Raw genomic sequence first — 25,057 nt, forward strand, 5'->3', positions numbered from 1 at the left:
AGGAGCCTCCTCCCCTTTCTGGCAGCCTGCCCAGAAGCTCAGGCAGCAGCTGGGCTCAGCGTGTGTGTAGAGGTGGGGGGTGGGGCAGGGAGGGAAGCCGAGGGCCGCTGCCCACTACCTCATTCCCTGGAGGGAGGGGGGCCGTCCTCCCTTCTACCAGAGGGAGATAGGCCCACTCTGGTATTGAGGGGATGTGTACGCTCATGCATCCTCTGGGGAAGGGGGACTCCCACTCTTGCGTGAGTGGGCCTTCTGCTTCTACTTTGGGGGTAGGAGCTCCCAGTTCTGCAAGGAAGAGTGGTAGTAGGAAGGGGACCCACAGGCGCTCCCGCAGCTGCTCCCTGGGCTGGAGGACCGGGCGGGGGCTGCTGTACACTGCCAACCAGAATAGCACCCCCTTCAGGGATACTTTCAGGGATGGGGGCACCATGTTCCGGAGAAGGAAGACGAGGAACCCAGGTAACCCCACCCCAGCGCAACAGTCTCTGGTCCTCCTGCGCTACCCCAACTCCAGGGGGCGTTGTGTTCCCATTCCTGGGGGAGGGCTTATCACCTCCAGGAGGAGAATGAAATACAGCCCGGCAAGGTACCTGGCAAACTTGCCGAGTACCGCGGAGGGAGGTTCCCGCCCCGAGGCTGGGGTGGGGGGAGCACAGCCTGCTGGTGGGCGAAACGATCACGTGCTCAGCGCCTGTTTACGTCCTAGTCTTCACCTGCGGGCGGCAGGGAAGCAGGAACCTCCGGAGGTGTCCCGCCCGGCCCGCCCCCATCCGCGGTCACTGGGCGGCTTTTTTCTCCCACCCCAGTCAAGTACGCGACAGCAGCGCACCCTGCCCGCTGGGGGGGTCCTCGCGGGCCAGTGGCGCTGCTCCACGGACTACTAGCGTTAACTCACTGGGCGCGTCCGCCCCGGAATGCACGTGTGTTCGTGTGTCTCCAGTACGCGTGTGTGTCTGTGTGCACGCGTGTGTGGGCCCGTCAGTGTGAGTTTCTGTGTAGGTTCCCTGTTCAGACTCCTGGCCTGCGGCCCCCGGACCGGGGACCCCCCCCTCCTCAACCCCAATCCCCATCTTCCCCAGATCGGGAAAGTTCGCTCCGGGGCGGGGGTGTGCAGCAGGCGAGAGTTCCTGCACCTCCGCGGCCCCACCACTCACTCACCCAGCGCCACCTGCACCGCCGTTCCAGCTTCCGCCCGGCTCCTGCTCCAGAGCCGGTACCTCCTTGCCGCAGACCCGCCGGCTCCCAAGCCCGCTCCGGGTTGCGGACTCCCAGCGCCCGCCCGGCCGGGCTTGGTGGAGCGGGGCGGAGCGGTTGAGGCCGCGCCCCCGACCCCGGCAGGGGAGTGGTCTGCGCAGCACCCCCTCAACAGCCGACCCAGTACCCAGCCCAGCTGTGGCTCGACGGTGGCCCGAGACTGCCCCTCTGGCCTCTGACTTCACAGCTTACTGGATCTGGCTTTTGACTTACGAAGGGGCCAGTGGCGCGACAGCCGAGCTAAGCTACCTGGCTGCCCTAACCAAGTTGGCTATAGGGCTTTACTGCCACCCTCCTCTGCTTTGTAGGGAGCCCACCCTGGTCCACTCTCAGCCCACCCCCCAGACACAGGGGAAACCCCTGGGAATCAGACAAAGAAGCCTCGGGTTTCACCAAAACAGACCCCGCCCTTGCTCACACACACCTCGCGACTGGGGCTGCCGGAGCAGAACCAGCGTCTCCCCCTCCCCTGGAGTAGGTGTCTGCCCAGGTGAGTAGGCTTGCCAGTTCTGGCCCCTACGGAGTATGGCCAGGTTTCTCTCAGGCTCATAAAGTTCCACCCACAGGCACAAACAGGAAGTTGACCTGTATTGCAGGGAGGCACCAAGGGCTCCCACCCTCCATGGCACTCAAGGCAGCCTGTGATGTCTACAGGTATCTGGGCCATATTTGCAGCCTGAGTACTTGGGCAGCAGGAGTCCTGTGAGTTTAGTCCCTTCTCAAACCCATTCCCAGTAAAGGGATGGAGGACCAAGGCTGCCCCTCACAGGCAAGTGTGACAATGAATCTGAGGACAAGGCTGCAAATCCAGCTGGACTCTGCTGGTCCGGGCTCTTCCTCAGCTCTCAGGAAGATTCTTAACGTCCAGCTGGGCACAGGCAATTTGCCTCAATTCACCCTGGCTACGTACAGGGACAGTGACTCCCAGGGATCTTACACAGGACCCAGGGATTAACTACTGCTTTCTAGGCTCCAGGGACTCCTGAACACACTTTGGGCTAATTTTTTTGGGGGGGGGCTAATTTTGATGTGAGGAGTTTAAGGCAGGTGTGGAATGGAATGTGTTCGTGTAGGGGGTGGGGCTGGGGGAGCATTAGCTTCCCCTCCCCCCCATTCTGGTTTGTGCAGTGGGGGGGTATCTGCTAGGAGGGTGGGGCAAGACAGGCAAGTGTGTATCTATCCCTCTAACCCCAATTCACACAGAGACCTCACAAAAGTCCCCTAATGGAAATCCCTAAAGGATTTCCTGAGAATACACCAGGCATCCTAGGGAGACCAGAATATAGAACCCACATCCTTATAGGTAGGACTGACCTGGTGGTGTGCATCTGGAAGGCATGGCTGATGTTCAACGTTATAGACCCTGGATGAGGCCTAGACCAGCCAGCGGCTGGGAATGATTACTGCAGGATTAGGAGGCCTGGCTCCAGCCAGTCTGGGAGAGACCCCCAAGAAGGGAGGCCCTGGAGGAGGTCCCCCCTCCCTCCCCCCCAGAGAACAGCTTTGCTCCAGGGTGTTTCAGGAGACAATTGTAGCCACAGTTCTCACACACCACAGACCAGAGACCCCAGACCATTCCACAGGGTTCGAGCCCCCTCTTAGGTTGACAGGGAAACCTTGATAAAGCAGCCCTGCTTTCAGGAAGCAGGAACCCCACTGACCCCACCACGCTTTACAAAAGGCTTCTCCCCAGCCCCCTTAGAACATCTTGCATTCTCATCACGCTTGCAGGCAAATCTAAAGGGAAACAGACTTTAGGATATCAGAGGAAGTGAGATGGGAATGTGTCACCATGTAGGAATATTTCTTTAAAAATTTTATTAGAAGCAGATTTCTTTCTTTCTTTTTAAAAATATTTATTTATTTGGCTGCATCAGGTCTTAGTTGCAGCAGGTGGGATCTTTTTTTTTTTAATTGCAGCATGTGGGATCTAGTTCCCTCACCAGGGATTGAACCCGGGCGCCCTGCCTTGGAAGCACCAGAGCCTTAGCCACTGGACCACCAGGTAAGTCCCTTAGCAATATTTCTGACAGGTCTCTGGGTAAGTTATCTTACAATCTCCGGCAGGGTTTCTTAAAAATGAGGAGTCCTTTCAGCCATAAAAAGAAATGAAATTGAGTTATTTGTAGTGAGGTGGATGGACCTACAGACTGTCATACAGAGTGAAGTAAGTCAGAAAGAGAAAAACAAATACCATATGCTAACACATATATATGGAATCTAAAAAAAAAGAAACGTTCTGAAGAACCTAGGGGCAGGACAGGAATAAAGACGCAGACGTAGAGAATGGATCTGAGGACACAGGGAGGGGGAAGGGTAAGCTTAACATAAGAGAAAAGTTGAGAGGGTACAAGAGGAGGGAAATGTACGGGGGGCGGGGTGGCCAGATAAGAATATGCTGAGCTTGGGTCCACGATGAGAGGTCAGTGAGTGGCTCATGTCAGAGGGACAGCTGGTCAGGCAAAGCCTTAGGCATGGGGCCCAGTGACCCACACCTCTGCCAGGGATCACATGGAGATCCTCAGGGAAGACAGAGATAAAGAAGCACCATCCTGTCTTCCCTAGGCCGCAGAGAGATGTAAGGGTGTGCATGCATGAAGACCCTTTAATACCCCTGCTTTCTTGGGAGTGCGCAGCTCAGACAGGGCGGGGAAGGGGACCTATCTGCTCCCAATTCAAAGTGAGAGGAAAATCCAGTTAAAGACTGGGGTGACACCTAGTGGTCAAATAAGAAAAAGCACAGAAACAAAGGCAATGTAAACTTTTTTCAGTAAAACTGGAAAAGGCTCTACAAAAAGTCATGATTGCAGCCACTCCAGCAGTCCAAGGCAGCATACCATGGAATGAGTGTCTAGGTGGCAGGCACCCTGGGCTCACAGCTCCCTTCCATGGCTCTCTTCCAGGCTTCCACCTTTGTGGCTGTCCCTGGTATTATAAGGGCTGAGCACCTCAATCCAATGGTATTAAGCACTACCTCAGGGTAGGCTCCAGAGTGGGGAGCAGAGGAGATTGGTATCCACCGTGTCACCCCTTGGTTCTGAAAGCCTGGGCTGGAGTTTTGGCAAGAAGTCCCCTATCCCCCTCCAGGTTCAGGGGGCCTGACCCCACTGCTTTTACCTCAACTTGCTCATTCCCACCTCAGGGCCTCTGTATTTACTTTCCCCTCTGCCTGGATTCCTTTCTCCAGATGTTCACATGGCTCAATCCTAGTTCTTCAGAGGCTCCAGCTCAAATCTCCTCTGCTCAGAGACACCTTTTCAGATCTTAATCTAAACTAGCCTGTAAGCATTATCACATTACTGTATTTTTTTTTCCTTTAGAGCATTTTTCACTATCTAAAACTATGTTTTGTATGTATTTGTTCATTGCTTATCTTGTCTCTTCTACCACATTACAGGTTCTGTGGAAGCAGGGACCTCATCTGTCTTGTCAGTGCTATATTCGCAGGATGTAGAACAAAACCTGGCACACAGCAGGTTCTCAAATATTTGCTAAATTGAATTCTCTTGCAATGAAACCCTGCCCTAGGCTAGGCCCCTCAGATTGAGAAGGGCCCATAGGTCACAACTACAGGACAGTGGCAGCCCTAGCAGAGGACTAAGAAAGAGTCTCTACCCCAGCTTGTCCTGGCAGGCTCGTTTCAGCGTCCAGCTCTGCAATGCCTTCACCTTGAAGGCTTGGAGAGGTCTGGCTTGTTGGGGTTGGGGGCCTGGTCAGAGTGAGTCTCAGAGATCGGGGGCACAGCCCCCTTTTTGCCAGAAGAGGGCTTTTTGGCCACTAGCCCATTGTCATCCTTGACCTTCTTGAGCCGGGCCTTGCTCTTTGGTGGTATGGAGAAGGTGAGAGAGCTCTTGTTGAATTCAAGTGGGAAGACACCTACGTCTCCATCAAAGCGGTTCTTGGACACCTGTAGATACCGTTTCCCTGGCCCAGTTGCCAGCCTCTTGTCCTGCAGGATCAAAACATTGTCTGCTTCCTGGCTTGCCTGGGGGATAAGGGGCAGAAGGAGGAAGGAGCAGTGAGAAGACATATGAGAGAAGCACAAAGGAAGGTTGAGGGTGCAGGGAGGAATAGCAAGAATGGGGGAAGGGAAAAGTACTTCCCCCATCACCAAAGCTCTTTGAACTACTGACCAGAATGCTGGGGCCACTTGAGTCTTTTAGTTCCTTGACAACCCTGTTGCTATCCCAGATTGTGTACATGCTGCTCCCTCTGCTGCTAACACTTCTGGCTCCACAGCTCACTCAACCCGAGCTCCTTATCATTTAGGTCCTGGTCTAAATGTTACACTTCATCAGAGAGACCATTCTTGATCCCTGTAAATAAAAAAGGCACTACCATCTTTCCACTTCTGTGTTATTCTCTTCCCCAGTTCCATGTCTGTTCCATGTGGCACATAGTTTGTGTGCCTTGCCCTGTACTCCCCGTGCCCAGCCCAGGCCTGGCGTGTAACAGGCACTCAGTGAACCACTGGAAGCTCCAGGATCTGGCTGGTCCGCTGCCCAGAAGGCCCTCCCACTTATTTGCTTATTTAACACCTATTGTCTGACAAAACCCAACCCAACCTCTGTTGACACATCTTCTAGGAAGTCTCCCCCCAGGCTGACTCAGATGCCTTTTCTCTTTTCTCCCAATACCTGTGCTGCCTATCATAGCTCTTATCATACTGAGTTGTAATCACTGTCTCCTTTTTTCCGTTTTTTTTTTGGATGCGCCACGTGGCGTATGGGATCTAAGTTCCCCAACCAGGGATCGAACCCATGCCCCCTGCGCTGAAAGCACGGAGTCTTAACCACCAGACCGCCAGGGAAGTCCCTCACTGCCTCCATCTTTTCCCCATAGAAAATGTGAGTTCCTGGAGTACACGGAGGGCAAAGGACCAACCATTATCAGCCTTTGTATTCTAGCACATGTGTTCCTCATGTCATGGCCCCAGAAGCAAGCTGCCTCCTGCCTGTTCCAGATGGACAGTCAAGATGATTTAAGGCCGAATGAGGGCTGTCCCTGGTCACACCTGCCCCCTCTACTTTCCATAGCTTGAGCTCCTCTAAAGCCCACTTACTTTGGCTGAGCCAAAAATGGATGCTGTCTGTAGTTCTTTATCATCATCTTCCTTCCGGGGGTGAATGACCAGTGTCACATGGCAGCTACTGTCTGTGGCAAACTTCCGAAAAGCCCCGATGATATAGTCTTGAGCTGCAATCCTACCCAACAAAGAGGTTACCAGACACAGAAGGACAAGAACAAATACATACTCCTCTGATTCATTCACATCTCCCCACAAACCACCACAACCTCACTCTACTTCCCTCTACCCAAGGACTCACACTTAAGTCCCTGTCCAAACTTCCCACTGCCACACCCCACACCTCTACAAAGACAGAAATACATATGGGATGGTATGTTCCTGCACATATGTCAGAAAACAAGAGTACAGAGTGTCTGCCCAGAGGCCAGCTGCCTGAGAAGATGTGTGTTTAAGTGGGTTACAGCTAGACAAGAGGAGGATGTCACCTGTCTGTGGACAGCTGCTCATGACCCATCATGAATTGCAGATTGTCGATAACCACATGACAAATGTCATACACGTAGACTGCATGTTGCATTGTGTCTATTACAGTCCTGGGAAGAGGAAGAGACAATGAATTCAAGAGTCAGTTACAAGTAATCTCCAGACCATGGCAGTCAGAAAACTCTGTTGGGAGTCTGTTCTCCCACCCTCCTATTCTTTGAAAGCTCCAGGCCTGGGAATCTCACCTGATGCTCTGTTGCCCATGAAAAGTCATGAAATAGAGGGGCAGGTCCTCAAAGCGGTCGGCCCACTCGTCATATTTGTCCAGTTGCTCTTCCAGTCGCCCCACAGCGAACTGTGTCAGCATGACCCGGGCTAGTCTCACGTTGCTGATCTCAAAGCTACCCCATAGTGTGTTCACTCCCTGGGTACACAAGTCCAGGGCATATTCACTAATGAATGTCGTCTTTCCACTGCCTGTCGGCCCTGCATGGGGGGTTGAACACAGACCTGGGTGAAGAGTAAAGCCCTACCCTTGAAACCAAGACACGAACGGAACTTCAAAGTTGGGAGGGGAAGGCGCCTCTTCAACATTTACTGTAGCCCAAACCCACATGCTTCAGTCATCTGACCCTCTGCCCCCAAACCCGCCCAAGCAGTGATTTCCCAAAGGGTCACCTGTGAAGACTGTCAGCTCGCCCTTCCGATGTCCCTTCAAGAGACGATTGAGGTCGGGGAAGCGGCTCCAGCGAACGCCAGCTGCCTGCTCCACATTTGATAGTTCTCCTAGCACCTCCTCCCGAAGCTGCCGGAAAGACACGATAGACTTGTGCCAGGCAGGCAGGGCGGTACGCAGAATACGAGAAAGATTTAAGCCTTGGTTCAGAGCCTCCAGGGGAGAGGGCTGCTGGTCCCCAGGCCGCACCAAGGAGCATCGTTTGGGGTTCAGTTTTCGGGCGAACAACTTGGCAGCTTCCCAGGACCGAAGGTCATCCCCCAGCCAGAGTACAATGCGTCGGAACTGTTCGAGGTAAGGAAGCAAGGCAGGGGGTAAGCAGGCTATTCCTCGGGGTAGGGCAAGGGTGGGCAGCCCTGTGGACTGGCTCAAGGCCAGGCTGTCCAGCTCACGACTCGTCAGCACCACCTCAACATCTCGACGACTGATCAGGGGTAACCCAAACAGGTTGTGGAAGGCACAAGGCTGGGGGATGGTGGTCTCTACATAGTGCACTCTGTCACCCTGGCCTTCGGGCCCTAGTAGCTTCAGGCCTCGTAATCCCAAACCTCCAGGGGAGAACCAAGGAAAGACAAGGCTGTGAGCAGGCCGCAGGTAGCGCACACTGAAACGCTTGAGTGTGTCATCTGTCACTTTGGTGAGGCCAAACATCACGCGAGCCAGCTGGGCCTCCTCTGGTTCAGGCAGCTCCCAGAGAGGTACGGCTCGGTCCCAGATCCTCTGGATCTCCTCACTGTCCTCAGCTTCTGGGGCCTCACTAAGCAGGACCCCTTCTCTGGCCCCATCCCCTCGTCCCTCTACGCTGGCCTGGAAGTCTTCCCAGCTCCCCTCAGCTAGACTGGTCATGCAGAGAAAGCGGCCTGTGGTCTTGTCAATGAAGAGGCTGAAGGAAGTGGCAGCACCAGTCTCGTCCTTGAGCTCCGAGGCCCCCACAAAGGGACTAGGTGCCCGCACGCAGCTGTGCCCATCCTGGAAGGGGATCCCATGGGCCCGCAAATATTGCCGGATTTCAGTTGCAGTTACAGGCAGCACTGGTACCTCCAAGGTGGCGAGAGCCTCCTTCCTGTACCGTCTGCGAGGAGGGGCCAGGGAAAAGCTTCGTGGCAGGGCCCTCCACCCCATCCACGGCCCACGCAGTGGCAGCAGGATACGGAGGGGGTACCCACTTCGGAGGAGGACCCACATTCCTAGTCAAACGGGGGAAGTCCGTGCTTGAAATGCCTTAGGTGCCCGGTTCGGGTGCCTTCAGTACTAGGTCAGACCCTAGGGATCCTGCACGCAGCTCTCTTCTCCCTCTGAATCCTCTTCAGCCCCTCTACATTGCCACTTCACATCTATGCCAGAGGACATGGCCCTTTCACATCCGCGTCCCTTTGGCCGGTTCCCTACCTCTGAGGTCCTCCACAGCTGCTCCCCCCGCCGCCTCCCCTCCGCGCCGCCCCTCGCCGATGCGGTTTTTCTCGATCATCTCCTCGCCACTACCGCCCCTCCACTGCCCCTCCTCGTCGTCCTCATCTCTGCGGCCGCCTGCGTCCCTTCCGTAGTCCCTCTCCTCTGCGCTCCCTGCTAGAGGACCGCTCCGCCGCTCCTTCCCTCAACGGGACACCAGGCAACCTGAGCGCCACTCCTTCGCTCCCGCCGAGCTCCTCGCTCAGAGGGACGCCCGCCGCGCCTCCGCCGCGTGGCTTTCTCGGCTCCACTGCTAGGAGCTCCGCCGCTCCTGACTCCGGCCCCTAGTCACCACTCTCGTCTTGCCCCTGTCTCCTGCAACATGGGTCACTCGCGCCACTAGCCACGACCTCGGAAACAAAACTGCCGCGGCGCCAGTGTTCCCGGAAGCGGAAGCCTCGGGTTAGTCCCGCCCCCACTCCGCGAGGCCGGGCTCGACGGCTTCGGAGGTGCGGCCATGACGGCGCGCGGGAGCGCGAGCCGCTTCCTGACCAGTGTCCTGCACAACGGGCTGGGTCGCTACGTGCAGCAGCTGCAGCGCCTCAGTTTTAGCCTCAGCCGTGACGCGCCCTCGTCCCGCGGCGCCAGGTGAGCCGGGGACGGGCGCGGAGGTGCGACTCCAGGCCGAGGTTGCCCCGGGTCAGGGGTCACCTTGCTCACCCTTCTCCGGTCCCTCAGGGAGTTCGTGGAACGGGAGGTGACCGACTTCGCCCGCAGGAACCCCGGGGTCGTAATATACGTGAACCCGCGGCCGTGCTGCGTGCCCAGAGTAGTGGCCGAATACCGTGAGTGCGGCCGGACGAGGGCTGGAGGGAGGCGTCGTGGGGCTCGGCCCGCTGGCCTGCCGCTCGTGTGACCCCTGACCCGCTTCCTCTTATCCCCACCTCCCTTCGGCCAGTTAACGGGTCTGTGCGCGAGGAGAGCATCCACTGCAAGTCGGTCGAGGAGATCGCCACGCTGGTGCAGAAGCTGGCGGACCAGTCGGGCTTGGACGTGGTCCGCATCCGCAAGCCCTTCCACACGGACAGCCCTAGCATCCAGGGCCAGTGGCACCCCTTCACCAACAAACCGACAACGCTGGGCGGGCTGCGCCCTCGAGAGAGGTCCAGGATCCTGCCCCAGCCTAGCGGCTAACACAGTGAAGAGTTGCTCCACCTACTCCAGTCCCTGGGTGTGGACTCTGCCCCCAGTAGAGCTCCAGTAGAGGTGGTTCCTCCTTCTGGTTTGGTTCACGGGAGACAGATGGAGCCCACCAAACGGGAAGCTGACGCCAAAGCTTTTGCTTGGGATAAAGAAGAGATGCCTGTTTCTTTTTGATGTCCACTGTTGGGGGCAGAGACTGTGAGTCTCCTAATTCTGATCCAGGTGACATCTCTGAAACCCGAGAGTCTTCAGATTTTACTGGATCTTCATTTCTTAAATCCAGATTGATAATAGTGAGCTCAAATCACAGTGAGAGGATTTAAGGCTGGCTTCTGAAGAACCCCTTATGTCCTGTTTTTGCAGCCATTGACCAAGAGAGAGCTAGTACCTTATATCCTGCTGTGGGCATGGCATTGGGCTAGGCCCTTTAGATCTGTGAATGTTTGTGTGCAGATTAGAAAATTGAAGTTAATAAACATGTCAAGGTCACACTTGAAGTCTATTTCAAAATATGTGCATATTTAAACTATAATGCTATTTTTTATCTTAAAACCAGAAGCAGGGCTTCCCTGGTGGCGCAGTGGTTGCGCGTGCGCCTGCCGATGCAGGGGAACCGGGTTCGCGCCCCGGTCTGGGAGGATCCCACATGCCGTGGAGCGGCTGGGCCCGTGAGCCATGGCCGCTGAGCCTGCGCGTCCGGAGCCTGTGCTCCGCAACGGGAGAGGCCGCAGCAGAGGGAGGCCCGCATACCACACAAAAAAACAAAAAAACAAAAAAAAAAACCAGAAGCAAAATGAATAATAACTCTTCAGGATGGTGTAGTATCAAAGGCCACGTGATTAATCTAGGCTTGACCCTTGGAGAGAGTGATTCTCAGGCCAGCTGATAAATAGGCAGCATCTTCTAGGCTTAGCTAAAAATGAGGTGAGGGACAGGGGGAGATGGTGAGAAAAAGAGCCAGGAGGTAAAAGCCTAGAAACTGTTGTATGAATTCTTGAACTGTCGTAATTTTGTTTGTCATCCCCTTATCACCATGATCAATAAATAGTGAGAGCCTTTAAAAAAGGAATGTACCTGCCCAGGACAGTCAGGATGGAAGCTGAGGATCCCAATTTCCTCTGCAAATGGTTTTATGGGAAGCAAAGCCAACCCTGCAGCACCTTTACCATAGGCTCAGAAGCCTGTCCCCTGGTGATCAGGAGAAGACCAGTCTAGACCAAGCAGACCACTCATAGCTGTGGGGAAAGAGGGTATTTATTAACCAACCGTGGGGGGAGGAACTGAGCCCAGCTTCCCCACTCTGTCACATGCCTCTCCCGCCTCCCTGGGTCGTGAGCGGGGGCATTCCTAAAGAATGGTAGCCGGTTTATAATAAATACATTCATTGTGGGGTAGAGGGGGGAGAGGTTGGGTGAAGGGCAGTAAAAATCCGTGGGACTCCACGTTCTCAGCTACAAAAATAACAGTCATCCTCACCCAAGGGGAATGGGGGAGCTCAGTCAGGTTTTGATTGTCCCATATGGGCCTGGAGACTTCAGAGGCCCCTGGACCCTGAAAGTGCCCCGGTGAGGTAGGACAGGGGTGGGAGCCAAGCATCCAAACTCCCAGCCTCTGTCCTTTGCATAGTTCCAAGAACGGGCTTCATGTGCCAGGTGAGACATCAGATCTCTTCTCCCCCTGCTGTGGTCTAGGGGTAGCAAATGTTTGGTCCCCAAAAGGGAGGCTGGCTCATTGAGTGCAGTGTTGGTCACCCGTCCTAAGGAAGTGTCTGTGAGGACAGCTAAATGGGAGAGAGCTCTCCCTCTGAAATGTTCATGGATCAAACCCAACAGACACAGGTCCAGCGCAGCAAGGGGAGGCTCAGAAGGTGCATGTGAGTGGAAATGTAAGCACATGTGCATGAGGAAGACCATGCCTGGAACTGTCTCTGTCACTCTTGAGAATGACTAAGGGGGTAAGGAGGCTGACTTACAAGGGCTGCACATGAAGGGAGAAGAGGGAATGATGCAGTAGTCTTACCTCCCCAGGCTGGCCTGTTCCCAAGCTTTTGCCAAAGAGGTCATCACACAGGGCTGGGACTACAGGAGAGGACTAGGTAGGATGGGATGTGGCAATTGGGAGGGTACCCAAAGTCCAGAAGAAGGGATGAAACAAGAATGCACCAGGAGGTGGGGGTGGGGGCCCTGCAGCCCAGCTGATACTCATTCTTCCATGTGCACACGTGAACGTACACAGGGCTCAGGTGGTTCTGGTGGCTGGCAGAGATCTTGTCTGTTTTCAGGACCATCCAGCACATAGGGCCATGCAGAGGGTGGTGACGTTGAGGCCATCTGGACCTGCAGAGCCCTGCCTGGGAGAACGAAGAAGGGTTTGAGCAGACAAATGGGGCAGGAGGATGGCATCCTCTCCTCCCAAGTGTTAGGTTAAAAGGGAACAAGAGCTGGGTCTGGGTCTGCAGAGCCTGAGGGAGCACCTACCTCTGAGGAGCACCGGTTGGCCTGGGCTGCTCACGGATGGGTCTGTGGAGACTGAGAAGGGGGCTTTGGCTGGGCCTGACTCTGGCCAGCCCTACAGGGACATCAAAAAGTTGGGAGAAGGGCCTGGAGTTGCGGGGATGAAGGTAGGGTGTCTGTGCTGGGGAGGCAGCGGCCCAGCCTGGGGCAGGCAGGCTGGTTTGGAAGAGCATTTGTCCTGGGAGGCTGGGCTCAGACAGAGCTCTCATCCAGGTGCTCCACAAGCTGTGTGTGCTTCCTCTTCTCCAGGATGCGGCTGAGCTCCTCTGCGAAGGAGCAGGGCCCTGCCGGCACTCCATTGTTGCTCTGCCTCAGGAGCACGTAGCTGTTGCCATTCATCCTGCGCAGCCGGCTGGGCAGTGCCACCAGCCCGTTGGTCAGCTCAGCTGGTGGCGGTGGGGGTGGCGGGGGTGGCGGGGCTGGGGCCCCCTCCCCGGGGATGATCTGGAGGCAGCCACCCTCCAGGCCCCCAGCCCCCTCCCCATCATCACCATCTTCCTCTCCAGGACACTGGCCTGACACTGTCTGCAGCTGCACAGCAGAGCCCCCTGCCCGGCTGGCCCGACCCAGTGAGTATTTCTGTCGGTGTCCTCGTCCACCTCTCCGAAGACAGGCCACGTAGAAGAGGGAGGAAGCCAGGATAAGGCAGAGGCCACCAAGTGTAGCAATGGCTAACACATAGAGCAGCCGCATATCAGGTGCCAGTTGTGCCCCAGGCATTGCAGGGGCCTGTGGAGCAGGGGCAGGAGTGGCTGGCCGCACTGTGAGGCTGTAGGAGGCCAGCAGGGTGCGGAGGCCATTCTCTTCAGCATAGCAGCCGTAGTTGCCACTGTGCTCAGGCTGTGTGTCAGTTACCAGCAGCCCATCCACACCCACGCGGTAGCCATCCTGCCCGTCACTCAGGCCCATGCTCCCATTGAGCATCCACAAGGCCCGGGCCAGGTTGGATGGCTGGTCACAGGGCAATAGGACATCATCACCCCGGAGCACAGAACGGGTCTTCAGTGGTGGTGGTGGCCCTGGAGGGAGCAGGGGACAGGAGAAGTGGTCATTGCCTCCCTGTCCTGGGAAGGCATTGGAGATGGCAAGCCAGGTGGTTCACTGTTAGGTCCCCAGCACCAAGCACAGAATCTGGAATTACGGTGATAAGTGACTAAGCTCTCTGTGCTCATGCTCCCACATAAGGTTCACGTTGGCCCTTCTCAGTGGTTTTAATTCCTGACGTCTGCCAATGATTCCTCATCTCTACCTCCAACAAAGAGTTCTCTTCTGAGCATCAGATTTGAATATCTTCCACATGCTGGGCATCTCTTGGACATGTCACGGGAACTAAGGCCAAAATCTCCCTCCCAGCCTACACCACGTATTTTTCTTGAATTGTCATCACCATGTATGGTGCTACCAGCCATTTCCCAGAAACCTGAGTTTCCCTTGGCTCTCCTTCCCCCTCACCTTTCTATCTAACCCTCACTAAGATTCTGCTTCCAGCATCTATCTCAGACCCGTTCACGTCTCTCCTTCCCCAACTGCGGGCCCCCATCTAATCCATTCTCCATGCAGCAGTGGGGTGACCTTTTAAAAACACTATGCTGATCATGCCACTCCCCTGCCTCAACACAGTCCCGCCCATTTCTCCAGCCTCTTCTCTTGTTGTTCAAACACCAAGCTTGCTCTGCCTGCTCTTCCCTCTACTTGGGTGTCATCCCCCTCCCCATGCCCTCTATTTGCCCGGTTAACTTGGGGGAGAGAGCATAACAGTGATCAAAAGCGCAAACTCCAGGCAGCCTGCTTGGGGTCAGGTTCAAATTCAGACCCTACTGCTTAATAGCTGATTTAACTTTGGGTAGTTTACTTATTCTCTCTGTGACCCAGAGAGATTGCCCCTCACAGAGATGGTAATAATGGCACCTTTCTCATAGGAATGCTCTGAGAATAAATGAAATTGTTCATGTAAGTGCTTGGTGCATGGTAAGTACTCGGTACATATTAGCTACGATTATTATTATGATTATTGCTCTTGCTTCAGTTATCAGCTCGGTCATCTGATCTTCCTTGGGGCAAGCCCTTGTCATAGCTGTAATTATTCCTTTTGTAACAAAAACCAAAGAAAATAATTGTAATTAATTGGTTGTGTGATCATTTGATTGCCTGTGCATACACCTGGCTGTAAGCTTCAGAAGTGACAAAAAACTTCACATCTTGAACCTGTTTCCTTATTTACAATTTTTTTTTTTTGCAACAAATATTTGTCGAGTACTTACTCTGTGCTGGGTCATTCTCGCTGAAAGCACAGACACAGCCATTCAGATACATACATACACATACAAGTGGCATCAAATGGTAAAGAGAACAGGGTATGCAGCCAGACGCACACACATCCGTGACGTCACTTACCTGTGTCCCTGTTGCCCTCACAGCCTCGGTTTCCTCTCTCTATGTCCTGTATCAGTGCTGTCCTGGAGACAGAAGATTGGGATTTATGAACAAGGAGAACTGGGCTTCAGTTTCCCCAGTGGAAGGGTCAGTAAAGCTGTTACCAACAACTGGCCCCTACTCCCTGCAGCTGGCAGGCCCTCCTCCACCCCTCAGGCCCTGATCCCCTGGGCAAAGGGGACCCTCACACCCCGCTGTGGCCTCCCACCTGCTACCCTGGGACCTGTTGGCTCCGGTGGTGGTCACCACGCAGGCATGGGTGCCGGGGTCCCAGCCACAGTAGGGGTCCCGGGCCAGGATGCAGTCGTAGCAGGAGCGGTAGCGGGAGCAGCTGGACAGTGATAGCTGGATGACTCCACTAGGGGCCCCCACGTAGAGGCTATGCTAGGAGCCAGAGAGGACAGCTGGTCGGCAACACCCCACTTCCACTTACAGACACACACGCACAGCCACTGCCCAGCCTCCCCACTCCCTCCACTTATTCTGGCAAGGCCAGAATATTGAGGGTCACGAGTCAGGGGCTACCTGCGTCGGAGAGATGACCAGGTTCTCCACAGACTGGGGCTCCTTGAACACCTGTGTCTCTTCAATAATATGCATCCCAGAGCCCAGGACCACTGCCTTGTGGATCCAGCCATCAGCTGGTATGGGAATGGCAGAAGGTCAGACTCCAGTGGTGGAATCTACTCTCAGCCCCCTGCAATAGCCTAATGGGAGCAGCTTGGAGTCATGAGGTCAGGGACAAGGATTCGGCCAGTAGCAGTGGGCCCTCTGGACATTGGGAACTCCAAGCTAGTCATGGCAAGAATTATTGGATTTAGATGCATTAGTGACTAGGGTCAAATGTCACTGTGGTTGGTGACAGGAGTGAGCCATCACCAAGAGCTAGTGGTCATTGGGGACTGGTAGTGAGTGTTCATTGAAGAATCAACATCAATGGTCATCAGGGTTTTGTGATCGGGGTCATCCAGGGGGCTAGAGGTCAACAGGGATCAAGGACTCAGGCCAGCAGTCACCAAAGGGCTCAGGCCAGGGGTCAGAAGCACCTGTGCCCAGAAAGAGCAAGTCATAGGTGGGTCCAGCTGGCGTGGTGACAGGTGTCCCCGTGAGGTGTGTGTAGCGCACACTGCGCTTGAGCAGCAGGGGCCGTCCACGTGTGGGTACCACGGGCCGAGCCATCAGTGGGTGTAACTTCACAAAGTCCAGGACCAGAGATGGCAAGTCCTGGGATGAGTTGTAGCCTCGGCTGCGCAATGAATCTGTAATGCACTGTGGTGGGGGACGGGGTGGTGAACCTCAGGACTCTGCCACCTGCCCGTCCTCCCCACAAGGCTAGACCTCCTGCCCCTCTCAGGGGTCCCGTCTGCTCAGCACTGACCCCAGGCCTGGGCACTCACCGAGCCAGGCCGGGGCTCTGGCACCCCTCCCTCATAGCGGCCCCAGCGTCGGACACCATCCTGGTATTCCATGTAGGGGCCTGCGAAGACAGCCTGCACCTCGGCCAGGTCGTAGCGGCAGATGGCTGAGGCCTCCAGGGTCTTCCTAGAGACGGGACATAGGGGAGGGGGCTGAGTCACACTGAATGGAGCCTGCCCACCTGCGTGGCCTGGAGCCCACTGTTACCCTGACCAATCCCTGCTCCAGGCCCACAGGGCCTCTCCTGAGGGTGAGCAGGCCACTGGATGTGCCTGAAGTTCTCTGTCTGCAGCCAGCCTCCCCCCAGTGGATCCTATCTCATCTTCACTGACCTCTGCTCCAGCCCCTATGCTGTCCCCAGTCCTCGCCTCCCCATTGTCCCTGCACTGACCACTGTGTGGTCAGCGTGAAGGCCGCATAGAAGTGCGTGCGGGCTGAGGTGTCAGCTTCCAGACTGCAGACACCACGTAGTGTCTCATACTGTGGAATGTGGCAGATGAGACGCGCCTTTAAGAAGGAGGTCCACTTCTTCTGCAGGATCTTCTTCCCTCCCAGGTCTCCCTGGGGAGGTAGGGGCATGGGGTCAGGGGCCAGGGTCAGAGGTTCAGCCGTTACACCCTGGCCCTGCCCTCAGTCCTCCTCACCTTGCACACACGGGCCACACGGGCCACACGGTGGCTGCTGCGGCTCTGAGCAAAGCTTCCAGAGCCCTCCTCAGCAGCACGCTCCGTGAAGAAGTAGTAAACCTTGTCGTCGTCACCCACTGCACTGGCCTTACTCTCCCGCACCAGGACAGAGAACACAAACTCAGCATCTGTGGGTCAGGCAGTTCAGGTGGCTTCTGAGATAGGCTGGGATCTCCCCCAACCGCCCTCAACAACACACAGGAATAGACACGATCACCTGGGGATATGGGGATGGGATGGTCAACTGCCCAAGTGAGTAAAGATGAAGAAATAGTCCCCTGCCCCCCATCATCCTGTGCCTCATCCTCCTAACCATTGAGCCAGTGCATTGGTGCCTCCTCAGTCCTCAGGGAGTGCGGGTGGCGGCTCCGGCGGATGTCAGGGATGCTCCGGAATTCATACCGAGTAGCTGTGTAGAGGCCTCCATCTGAGGCAGGGACATGCCAGCCATGAGAGACGTGTCACACAAAGCAAGACACATAACACATGGGTGGCAAGTCCTAGCAATGAGATCCATGTCCCACAAACAGCATGCTTGTGGATGAGGGGCTGATGTGGGGAGGAGGGCATGCTTACCAATGATGAGGCCTGTGAAGCCACGGGCTGGGTCATAAGGACACTTCTCCTTCCCCTCCTCGAAGCTCGTTGGCAAGGTGAAGGCCTCAGCATCCTGGGGGAATGAAGGAAGGGCCAGAAGTCATTGATCCTGAGGATAGGCCAGGGTTGTTGCCGAAGGTCAGACCAGTCCAGGGTCAGGGACCAGCATACTCACAATGGCTGCACAGAGAGGCTGGAAGGCGTGAGTCCCGCACGCGTAGAGGTGAGTGGCATTGAGGCGCTGCAGGAATCGCACGTGGTTGAAGCACTCGGTCTGTGGGATGGGTGGGGGAGGGCTGTGAGCCCTGGGCCTCCTTAGAGACTGCTTCCATTAGGCCAGCTTTGTGGTCTGGCTCTTGCCCCCACCCACAGGACAAATAGTTCTTTCCAAGAGCCTGGTGGGCTTTCTCACTGCCCAGAACACAGACTATTCCCTGGAACTCACTGTCCTTTGGTCTCCCAGGGGCGTGACCCCTTTTCCCTTGGCTATCTCTTAGATTGCCTGACACACTTGGCTGGCTTCTCCTGCATCTTCTGTAGTCCCCTGCACCCCCCAGTTCAGGGGCTCCAAGGGCTCTCACCACCCTAAGATGCTTCTCTCTTACATCTCCTCAGCACTGTCCCTCAGTCATGGAGCTCCCACACCTGCTTCGGGGTGGCACTACCAAATCTACCCCCAGGTTCCAGCCATTGCTCCACCTGATACCCCACAGACACGTCAAACTCATGCTGTCAGAAACCAGGCTCATCCCCTCCCCTCCCTCACCTGCATCCTCCCTCTTAAAACTGTTCATCCAGTCTTTCCCACTTCATTTCATCAGTCCATCCCATCACTCAGTCCAGAAACCAGGCGTCATCTTTGCTGCTTCCCATTCCCTCACCCCCACATTCAGCCTCTCTCTGTGATTCTTTGTCCTACATGTTTCATGACTTGGTCTACTCCCCCTCTACTACCACCACCCTAGTCCAAATTACCACCATCACCTCTTCCCTGGGCAGCTACGCGACCACCTGGCAGCTCTCCCAACTCTCTGCCACTCTTTACAGAAACCATTTATTTATTCAGTGAATGAGGAATACATGCACACAGTGTAAAATTCAAAAGGTAGAAAGGGATATGTTGTAAACAGTCTCCTTTCTATCCTCGTTGCCTTCAAAGGAGACTGCTGTTACCATTGTCTGGATTTTCCTTCCAGAGAGATTCTACCAGTCAGCAGCCTCTTGCAACCCACTTTCCAAGGCATATTTAAAAAATGTAAACCAGATCATGTCACTGCTGTATTTAAAAACCCTTCAGTGACTCACCAGAGTCCTGAACATAGGGTCCCATATGCTCCCGGCCCTACATGAAAGGGCCCTACCCCTTCCTCTGGCCTAATTCACCCTACCGGAGCCACACTGGCCTCCTCTGCCCATCAAATGCCCTAAGCTGCCACCCTCTTGACTTCTTTGCCTTGTTAATGATTTCTCCTCCTGCCTGTTACCCAGGGTTTGAGTCCATGCAGGCCTCTTTGTCTCATCCCACTCCCTCACCAGGTGCAGTACTTTGGCATCCATCCCTCCTCTCCACAGGCCTGCTCAGGCCTCCCTCCTCTGACCCATATGATGCCCCCAACCTCCTCACTGCCTTTCGTGCCTCCAGACTCACTCTATTTTAAGCCATCTAGTGCCTGGGACCAGATACATATTCTTATAATAGTATTTCCCCAAGATGTTTACATTAAAAAAACGGGGGAGCTGGGAGGGGGAATTCTGTGATCAAATAAGTAGGAAACCACAGGTAAAACCTACCTTTACTGAGGACTCCTCAAAGCCTTAAGGGTATTGCTGTGCATTGTGGGATTGAGCATGCAGCATTTCCCAAACTCATCTATTAAACATCTCTTTTGAAAATTAATGCTCCTCAGAACATGCTTTGGGAAATGTTCTAAAGCCAAAGTGTTGTTAGGGACCAGCAGTGTCAGCTTCATCTGGGAGCTTGTTAGAACTGCAGAATCTCAGGCCCTTCCCCAGACCTACTGTGTTAGCATCTGCATTTATAATACACCCAGGTGATTCACTGCACATTAAAGTTTGAGACTGTCTAAAGTGTCAAATGGTAAGGGTGCCCCTTGTCCTAGAATAAAATCCAAACCCCCAGCTGGGTGTTTACAGCTCTCCATAAACTGGGCTCCACCTGCCTCACCAGCGCCATTTTCTACCCATGTTATACTAAGAGGCAGCCTTTGATGGAATCTCCTGCAGACGCCTCTTCAAATGCAGCTGCCTCAACACCACCACAGACCCACTGAATCAGAATCCCCAGGCCAGTGGGCCTTGGGAATGTGTACTTTTAAAAAGCTCTCCAGGGATCTCCCTGGTGGTCCAGTGGTTAAGACTCTGTGCTTCTACTGCAGAGGGCGTGGGTTTGATCCCTGGTCGTGGCCAAGAAAAAAAACCAACCCACTGTGTAAAAAGCTCTCCAGATGGATCTATTACATAGCCAGACACAGGACCCTGCAGACACCCTGTTCTTTAGCCAGAAAGGGCTGACACTTCACTAATACACCTCCACGGAAAACTGGGTACTTGAGCTATTCCTTGACCAAAGCCTCATTTTTCTCATCTGTAAAATGGAGGATAATACTATTTCATAGGGTTATTTTAGAATTAAATGAGATAATAGCTAAGTCAGCACTTACTAGAGATTACTTATTGTTATCATGATTATTATTTGGGAGCCCAGAGGAGATTAAGATGCTGTCTCAGACCAAGCTAGTAGGTCACCAGATGTTTGGATTAAAAATACTGCTCCCAGGGCCTGCCACTCCAGTGGCACTTACAGTGCTTGTTGTGGTTGCTGCAACTGACTGGCTGATCTGTACCTCTCCATCTGTGTCCCCACCAACCCTGACATCCCCACTGAAAAGAAAGAGGAAAGGAGCTGGGGAGAGGGCGAACCACATACCTGGTTGTTTTTCCCTTTTTGATGACATTTGCTTTGCATCTCTGGGGAGGCCTCCCAGTGAATCTGGAGGGGGCGGTAAAGGGAATTGGCTGATGCATTGAACCCAATGCCTTTGCCTTTCCCCATTACCTGTGGGACAAGGTGATAGGACCCCAGGGCGGGGGTAAGTTTCAGGAAGAGTATTGGAGGTAAGGGAGACCTGGGCCAGGAAGGGCAGTGCTGTCTGACTAGGAGGCTATGGAAGGCTGACAGGGTTTCCAGGAAGTTGAGGTCCCAAGGAGCTGGATGAAGCTGGAGACCCTCTGGTGGTCCAGGTTCCAGGGGCTGACCTCTTTGTGAGTCCCGTCTCCTATGTTGTGGGCATTTAGAGAGAACAGGGCGCCTCGGGCTCCCACCAGCAGCCTTGCTGAGGCCTCCTCCAGCAGCAGCGTTGAGTAGTTCTGGGCTCGGCCCTTGAAGTGCTGGGTCCCGGAGAGCTCTGGGGAGAGGGGGAGCTATAAGCCCAGCTCTGGGTCTGCCTCCCCACGCCCAGCCCTGGCTCCTGCTGCCTTTCGAGGTTGGGGATGTCTAACCTTCGTAGGGGATGGTCATCCGTGGGGTGGCATCTAGTTCTCTGGATGGTCTCCGCAGCGAAGGTCCAGGGACTGCAGTTGCTGTGAGGAAGCTCAGGAGGAGGGGCCAGAGCCTCCCCCACATCTTCCTGGGGAGGCCCAGACCAACGAGACCCCCAAGGGGAGCCAGGGCCAGAGTTAAGGGGATGATGGGGAGAACAGTCACAGGGGTTAAGGTCCAGGTAGGTGACTTAGAAGGTCAGGAGTCATGGGGCCAGGGAGGGTCCTGGAATTGGGGAGACATGGAATCACAGGGTTGTGTGGCCATGGAATCCCAGGTAAGAGGTCAAGAGGAGGGATGGATTACACACTGCCTGTCTGCATCAAATACAAACGCCATGATGAGAGGGAGTTGTGGGGTCACAGAGGGGTTGTAGGTCACTGATGGGGTCACCCTGCCCTGACAGCAGGGCTAGTCCTGGTTCTCTGAGGTCTGTTTTCTGAAGAAAAAAAAACAGAAAAAAGCCCTTTCATCTGTGTGTGGATGGAAAGTAGATAGTATTACCCTCAGAATTCAGGTGGTACCAAAGGGAGGAGGCCCAGCATCTACCAAACTCCCACAAGAGGATTGATTTAGCCATTCTGTCCCCCTCGCTGTTCTGATGCAGGAAGTTGGGTGGAACTTGTCCACTTTCAAGACCCTAGACTCCCTTCAACCCAAACCCAAGGTAATAGCCCTCCTCTGACCGAGTCAGAAGCTTGGCTAGGCCTCCATCTTGGTGGAGCTCGGGTTCCTAGGGAAGAGTGCCTTTTCCCAACAGGGAGACCCAACTCAGGCAGCAGCCGCCCCTGCCGCCTGCGGGGGTGCCTTATGCAGGAAGGCCTGGGAAGGGATGCTTAATGGGCCTTTGTTTATTTTGTCCTGTTTTCCCTTTGTTTCTTCTTTTCCCTGGCCTGAAAGCTCCCTCTGGAATTTCTCTTTAATTAGATATTTCTCCTCCTCGGCATTCCTCTACAAGGGGGTGCACATCTCTGCCCTGCCCATGCGAGTCTGTACTATACCCTCTGGCTAAGCATCCACACGTGCCCCTACCTGCAAACAAGCACTCACAGGCACCTCGGGGTGTATCTGCCTCCCTCTGCTCTCCAGCCCCCACCGCTGTACAGTTGTAATACCTGTACAGGAGCCTCTAGTGTACAAGGTCACTTAATTGAGAAATGAGCAACATGTAAAAGGTGAACGATAGGATCCCTGAGCTCTTGGCCACCTCTCCTGGCACATCTTGGAGACTATTCCCACACCTGGACCCTCCCTCAAGCCAACCAGCTGGGGGTGGGGTTGGGATAGGTGGCAGGTCTGATATGATCCCTGTAATAGGCCTGATCTCTGAAGTTCCTGAGGCTTGGCTGGGCTAGTTGTGGAGAAAAACCTGACCCACCCAATCTCATCAGACAAGGCCAGGGGGGCAACTGGCCTCTCCCTTTCCTTCCAGGTCAAATATTAACTATGTAGCCTTGAAGAGAGGGGAGGGACTGGGATCTGGCCAGAGGGAGAACAGGAATTTGGAGGGTTTTTTCAAGAGGTAAAGGTCACCACTGTGGTGGGCAGAGCCCAGAGAGGGGAGAATGGAGTATGAGTAGACTGAGGAGAGTGCCGGGCTCACAGAAGGGGCATGGGCCCCTGGTGTGGGAGCTGGGGCAGCAAGACGCCCCAGGCAAACAGCGCATGCCCCACCTCTCACTGTGGAGGCACACCTGTTTTGAGCACACCTGTTTACCTTTGGGCCTCCTGTCTGCTTAGTGCAGAAGCGGGGGTGCGGGGGTGCCCTATGGCTAGGAGGGATCAGCCTCTAGAATTGGGCAAGAGGAACACACCCCAGGTCAGAGGAGCCACTCAGAGTGTGGTGCATGGCACACTTACACAGGTTTAAACGAGTCACATATGTCCAGAGGAGGGTGATGTGCGTGCACATAGGTACACACACACATACATATTCATCAGAGGGCTGTGAGCATGTGTACTTGCAAGAGAGTCATGCACACACACATTCACAGGGAGGTTTGTGCACACATACGTTCACCGAAAGGGCCTGCCACATGTTTATACATACTTACATGTAAAGTTGTATTTACATGCCCATTTGTTCAGCAAGTCACCCAGCCTATGGGGTTAACAAGGAGGGTTATAAACCCACACATGTCCCTATGAAGAATTGTACACCTATTCACAGGACGGTCCTGCACATACACATGTACATGTAGGGACATGCACACAAACCCATTGATATAGTGGGTCAGGCACCGTCATGTTTGCAAAAGGATCAACTACATGCGTACGCACACAGTCCTCAAACACACAGTTACATTTACGCAGAGACAAGCATATGTACATACAGGGGTCCAGTTCTCACTGCAGCCTTGGAGGCTGCCAGCGTCCACTGGGGGTGAGATGCAGAGCAGAACCCTGCCTCCTTTCCCGAAAGTCCCAATTCTAAGGCCAGAATCCAAGTATGTGTTTGTGTGTGTGTGTGTGTGTGTGTGTGTGTGTGTGTAGTGATGGGGGAAGCTTCTGACCTTTCATGCTCAAATAGGATGGGTGCATGGGTCAAGGCTGCTCTGTAAGGGAGGGAGGGGGCTACCTAACCCAGGCAGGAGGAGGCCCCTAGTTTTAGCAAAGTAAAGATGCATTGGAATGTGTAACTTAGTCCTCCTCTACTCTCATGTATACTGCAGTTCTAGATATGGGAGTTGGGCAGGAGCTCTCAGCCCCCATTTAACTTGTTGGGAGGGAGGATGGGGCTAAAGGGGGGGGCGGAGCTGCCAACCCCCTCCCCCAGTGGCAACGAGGCTTCAAGGTCTCCAGTCCACGTCCCACGCTCCACACCCGGTTCCACAGCTTGGGTTCCTCCCCCAGGGCCAGCCCCCTGAACTCTGACCACCTTCCCTCTATTAGATCTTAGGGCGGAGGGAACTGAGGAGGGGAGCCACCCCGCAAACAGGATCAGTGTAGGATGGGCAGGCTCTCGACCTTCATCCCAGATGTCCACCTGCCTAGTGTAGGTGGTATCTCCCTCTGCCCAGTAGGATGGCGGTCCCTCCTGGCCTGAGAGCCCCTCCCCCGCTACCCCCTCCCTCCTCCATCCCGGACAGCCCGCGGTTCTCTCCTCTCCTCAGGTCTAACCTCAGTCTCTACTGCTGCAGCTCGAGGACAAGCTCTCCTTCGATGCAGCCAGACGCTGGGAGACGTGACCCAGATCCCAGGGAACACTGTTCGCCACGCGGGCCCCCGCCCCACGCCAGTTCCTGACTCTGCGGTGGCGGGTCTGCGCCCAGCGCGGCCCGAGGCCCGGCCCGCGCCCCTCTAGAGCCTTTACGCGGGACCAGGGGACTTGGCGGTGAGGAAGGCCTGGCCTAGCTTGGCGGGTTTAATAGACGTGGGAAGGCCTGGCCTGGCCCCCGCCCCCAGGTTCGGGCCCCGCCGCCGCCCGCACTCCACGCCTCTCTCACCTTTGCGCTCAGATCCCCGGCCATAGAGACGGCGGTGCGCGGCTCCACTGCCCCACAGCACCACAGCACCAGCAGCTGGAGGAAGGGGCCGCGGCCGGAGGAGGGGCGGGGTGGAGGCGGAACCGGGGGGGTGGGGCGGGAGCCTGGGAGGCGGGGCCAGGGAGGCGGGGCCAACAGGGTGGATTGCGGGGAAGGGCGCTCCCCACCCTACACTATAGGTCAGGGCTCACACACTGTCCTCGGGTGTCTGGCGTGACCCGCCCCCTATGGCCGCGGCCCCGGTAACGCCCCCTGGTAGTGGCTTCACCACCCG

At 55.2% G+C, this 25,057-nt stretch overlaps 3 protein-coding genes across 7 annotated transcripts; 1 reads left to right on the forward strand and 2 right to left on the reverse strand.

Moving 5' to 3' along the window:
• Positions 1-3,583: 3,583 nt before the first annotated feature.
• On the reverse strand, positions 3,584-11,243 carry TWNK (twinkle mtDNA helicase). Of its 3 annotated transcripts, none has more exons than XM_028485079.2 (6): positions 11,169-11,243; positions 7,445-7,787; positions 7,012-7,252; positions 6,769-6,876; positions 6,317-6,458; positions 3,584-5,239 (listed from the first exon to the last, which is right to left on the reverse strand). In XM_028485079.2, the coding sequence occupies exons 3-6, from the start codon at positions 7,131-7,133 to the stop codon at positions 4,919-4,921; spliced, it is 693 nt and encodes a 230-aa protein (XP_028340880.1). In that variant the 5' UTR covers positions 7,134-7,252; positions 7,445-7,787; positions 11,169-11,243; the 3' UTR covers positions 3,584-4,918. The 3 variants fall into 3 exon arrangements, 2 of the variants coding, with proteins under 2 accessions (XP_028340880.1, XP_007101628.1); XR_447377.3 differs by lacking the exon at positions 11,169-11,243 and adding an exon at positions 5,388-5,570 and having other exon boundaries at positions 5,155-5,239; positions 7,445-8,647; XM_007101566.2 differs by lacking the exon at positions 11,169-11,243 and having other exon boundaries at positions 7,445-9,315.
• On the forward strand, positions 9,368-10,591 carry MRPL43 (mitochondrial ribosomal protein L43). Its single transcript, XM_007101565.3, has 3 exons — positions 9,368-9,539; positions 9,630-9,736; positions 9,850-10,591. Exons 1-3 carry the CDS (start codon positions 9,409-9,411, stop codon positions 10,083-10,085), a joined length of 474 nt encoding a protein of 157 aa, XP_007101627.2. The 5' UTR covers positions 9,368-9,408; the 3' UTR covers positions 10,086-10,591.
• Positions 11,244-11,332: 89 nt separating the features above from the next.
• Positions 11,333-24,840, reverse strand: SEMA4G (semaphorin 4G). Of its 3 annotated transcripts, none has more exons than XM_028485078.2 (16): positions 24,745-24,840; positions 21,259-21,737; positions 21,016-21,164; positions 20,687-20,749; positions 17,915-18,013; positions 17,719-17,812; positions 17,456-17,569; positions 17,101-17,270; positions 16,848-17,017; positions 16,438-16,582; positions 16,087-16,309; positions 15,566-15,681; positions 15,264-15,424; positions 15,002-15,063; positions 12,572-13,626; positions 11,333-12,444 (listed from the first exon to the last, which is right to left on the reverse strand). In XM_028485078.2, the coding sequence occupies exons 2-15, from the start codon at positions 21,380-21,382 to the stop codon at positions 12,800-12,802; spliced, it is 2,517 nt and encodes an 838-aa protein (XP_028340879.1). In that variant the 5' UTR covers positions 21,383-21,737; positions 24,745-24,840; the 3' UTR covers positions 11,333-12,444; positions 12,572-12,799. The 3 variants fall into 3 exon arrangements, with proteins under 3 accessions (XP_028340879.1, XP_028340878.1, XP_007101625.2); XM_028485077.2 differs by having other exon boundaries at positions 15,249-15,424; XM_007101563.4 differs by having other exon boundaries at positions 15,249-15,424; positions 24,419-24,840.
• Positions 24,841-25,057: the final 217 nt, after the last annotated feature.

Source organism: Physeter macrocephalus, unplaced genomic scaffold (genome assembly GCF_002837175.3).
Source record: "Physeter macrocephalus isolate SW-GA unplaced genomic scaffold, ASM283717v5 random_337, whole genome shotgun sequence".
Lineage (NCBI taxonomy): Eukaryota > Metazoa > Chordata > Mammalia > Artiodactyla > Physeteridae > Physeter > Physeter macrocephalus.

Excerpts from the sequence above, each read along its gene's own strand:
- MRPL43 (XM_007101565.3), top strand. The coding sequence starts at position 9,409 with ATGACGGCGCGCGGGAGCGCGAGCCGCTTCCTGACCAGTGTCCTGCAC. Across the intron at positions 9,540-9,629 it reads CCCTCGTCCCGCGGCGCCAG|GGAGTTCGTGGAACGGGAGG; the intron begins GTGAGCCGGGGA and ends CCGGTCCCTCAG. Across the intron at positions 9,737-9,849 it reads CAGAGTAGTGGCCGAATACC|TTAACGGGTCTGTGCGCGAG; the intron begins GTGAGTGCGGCC and ends CCCTTCGGCCAG.
- SEMA4G (XM_028485077.2), bottom strand. The coding sequence starts at position 21,382 with ATGTGGGGGAGGCTCTGGCCCCTCCTCCTGAGCTTCCTCACAGCAACT. Across the intron at positions 17,271-17,455 it reads ACCAATGCACTGGCTCAATG|ATGCTGAGTTTGTGTTCTCT; the intron begins GTTAGGAGGATG and ends CCTGACCCACAG. Across the intron at positions 15,425-15,565 it reads TGGTCATCTCTCCGACGCAG|CATAGCCTCTACGTGGGGGC; the intron begins GTAGCCCCTGAC and ends TCTGGCTCCTAG.
- TWNK (XM_007101566.2), bottom strand. The coding sequence starts at position 8,687 with ATGTGGGTCCTCCTCCGAAGTGGGTACCCCCTCCGTATCCTGCTGCCA. Across the intron at positions 6,459-6,768 it reads GAGCAGCTGTCCACAGACAG|GATTGCAGCTCAAGACTATA; the intron begins GTGACATCCTCC and ends TTTGTTGGGTAG. Across the intron at positions 5,240-6,316 it reads CCATTTTTGGCTCAGCCAAA|GCAAGCCAGGAAGCAGACAA; the intron begins GTAAGTGGGCTT and ends CTTATCCCCCAG.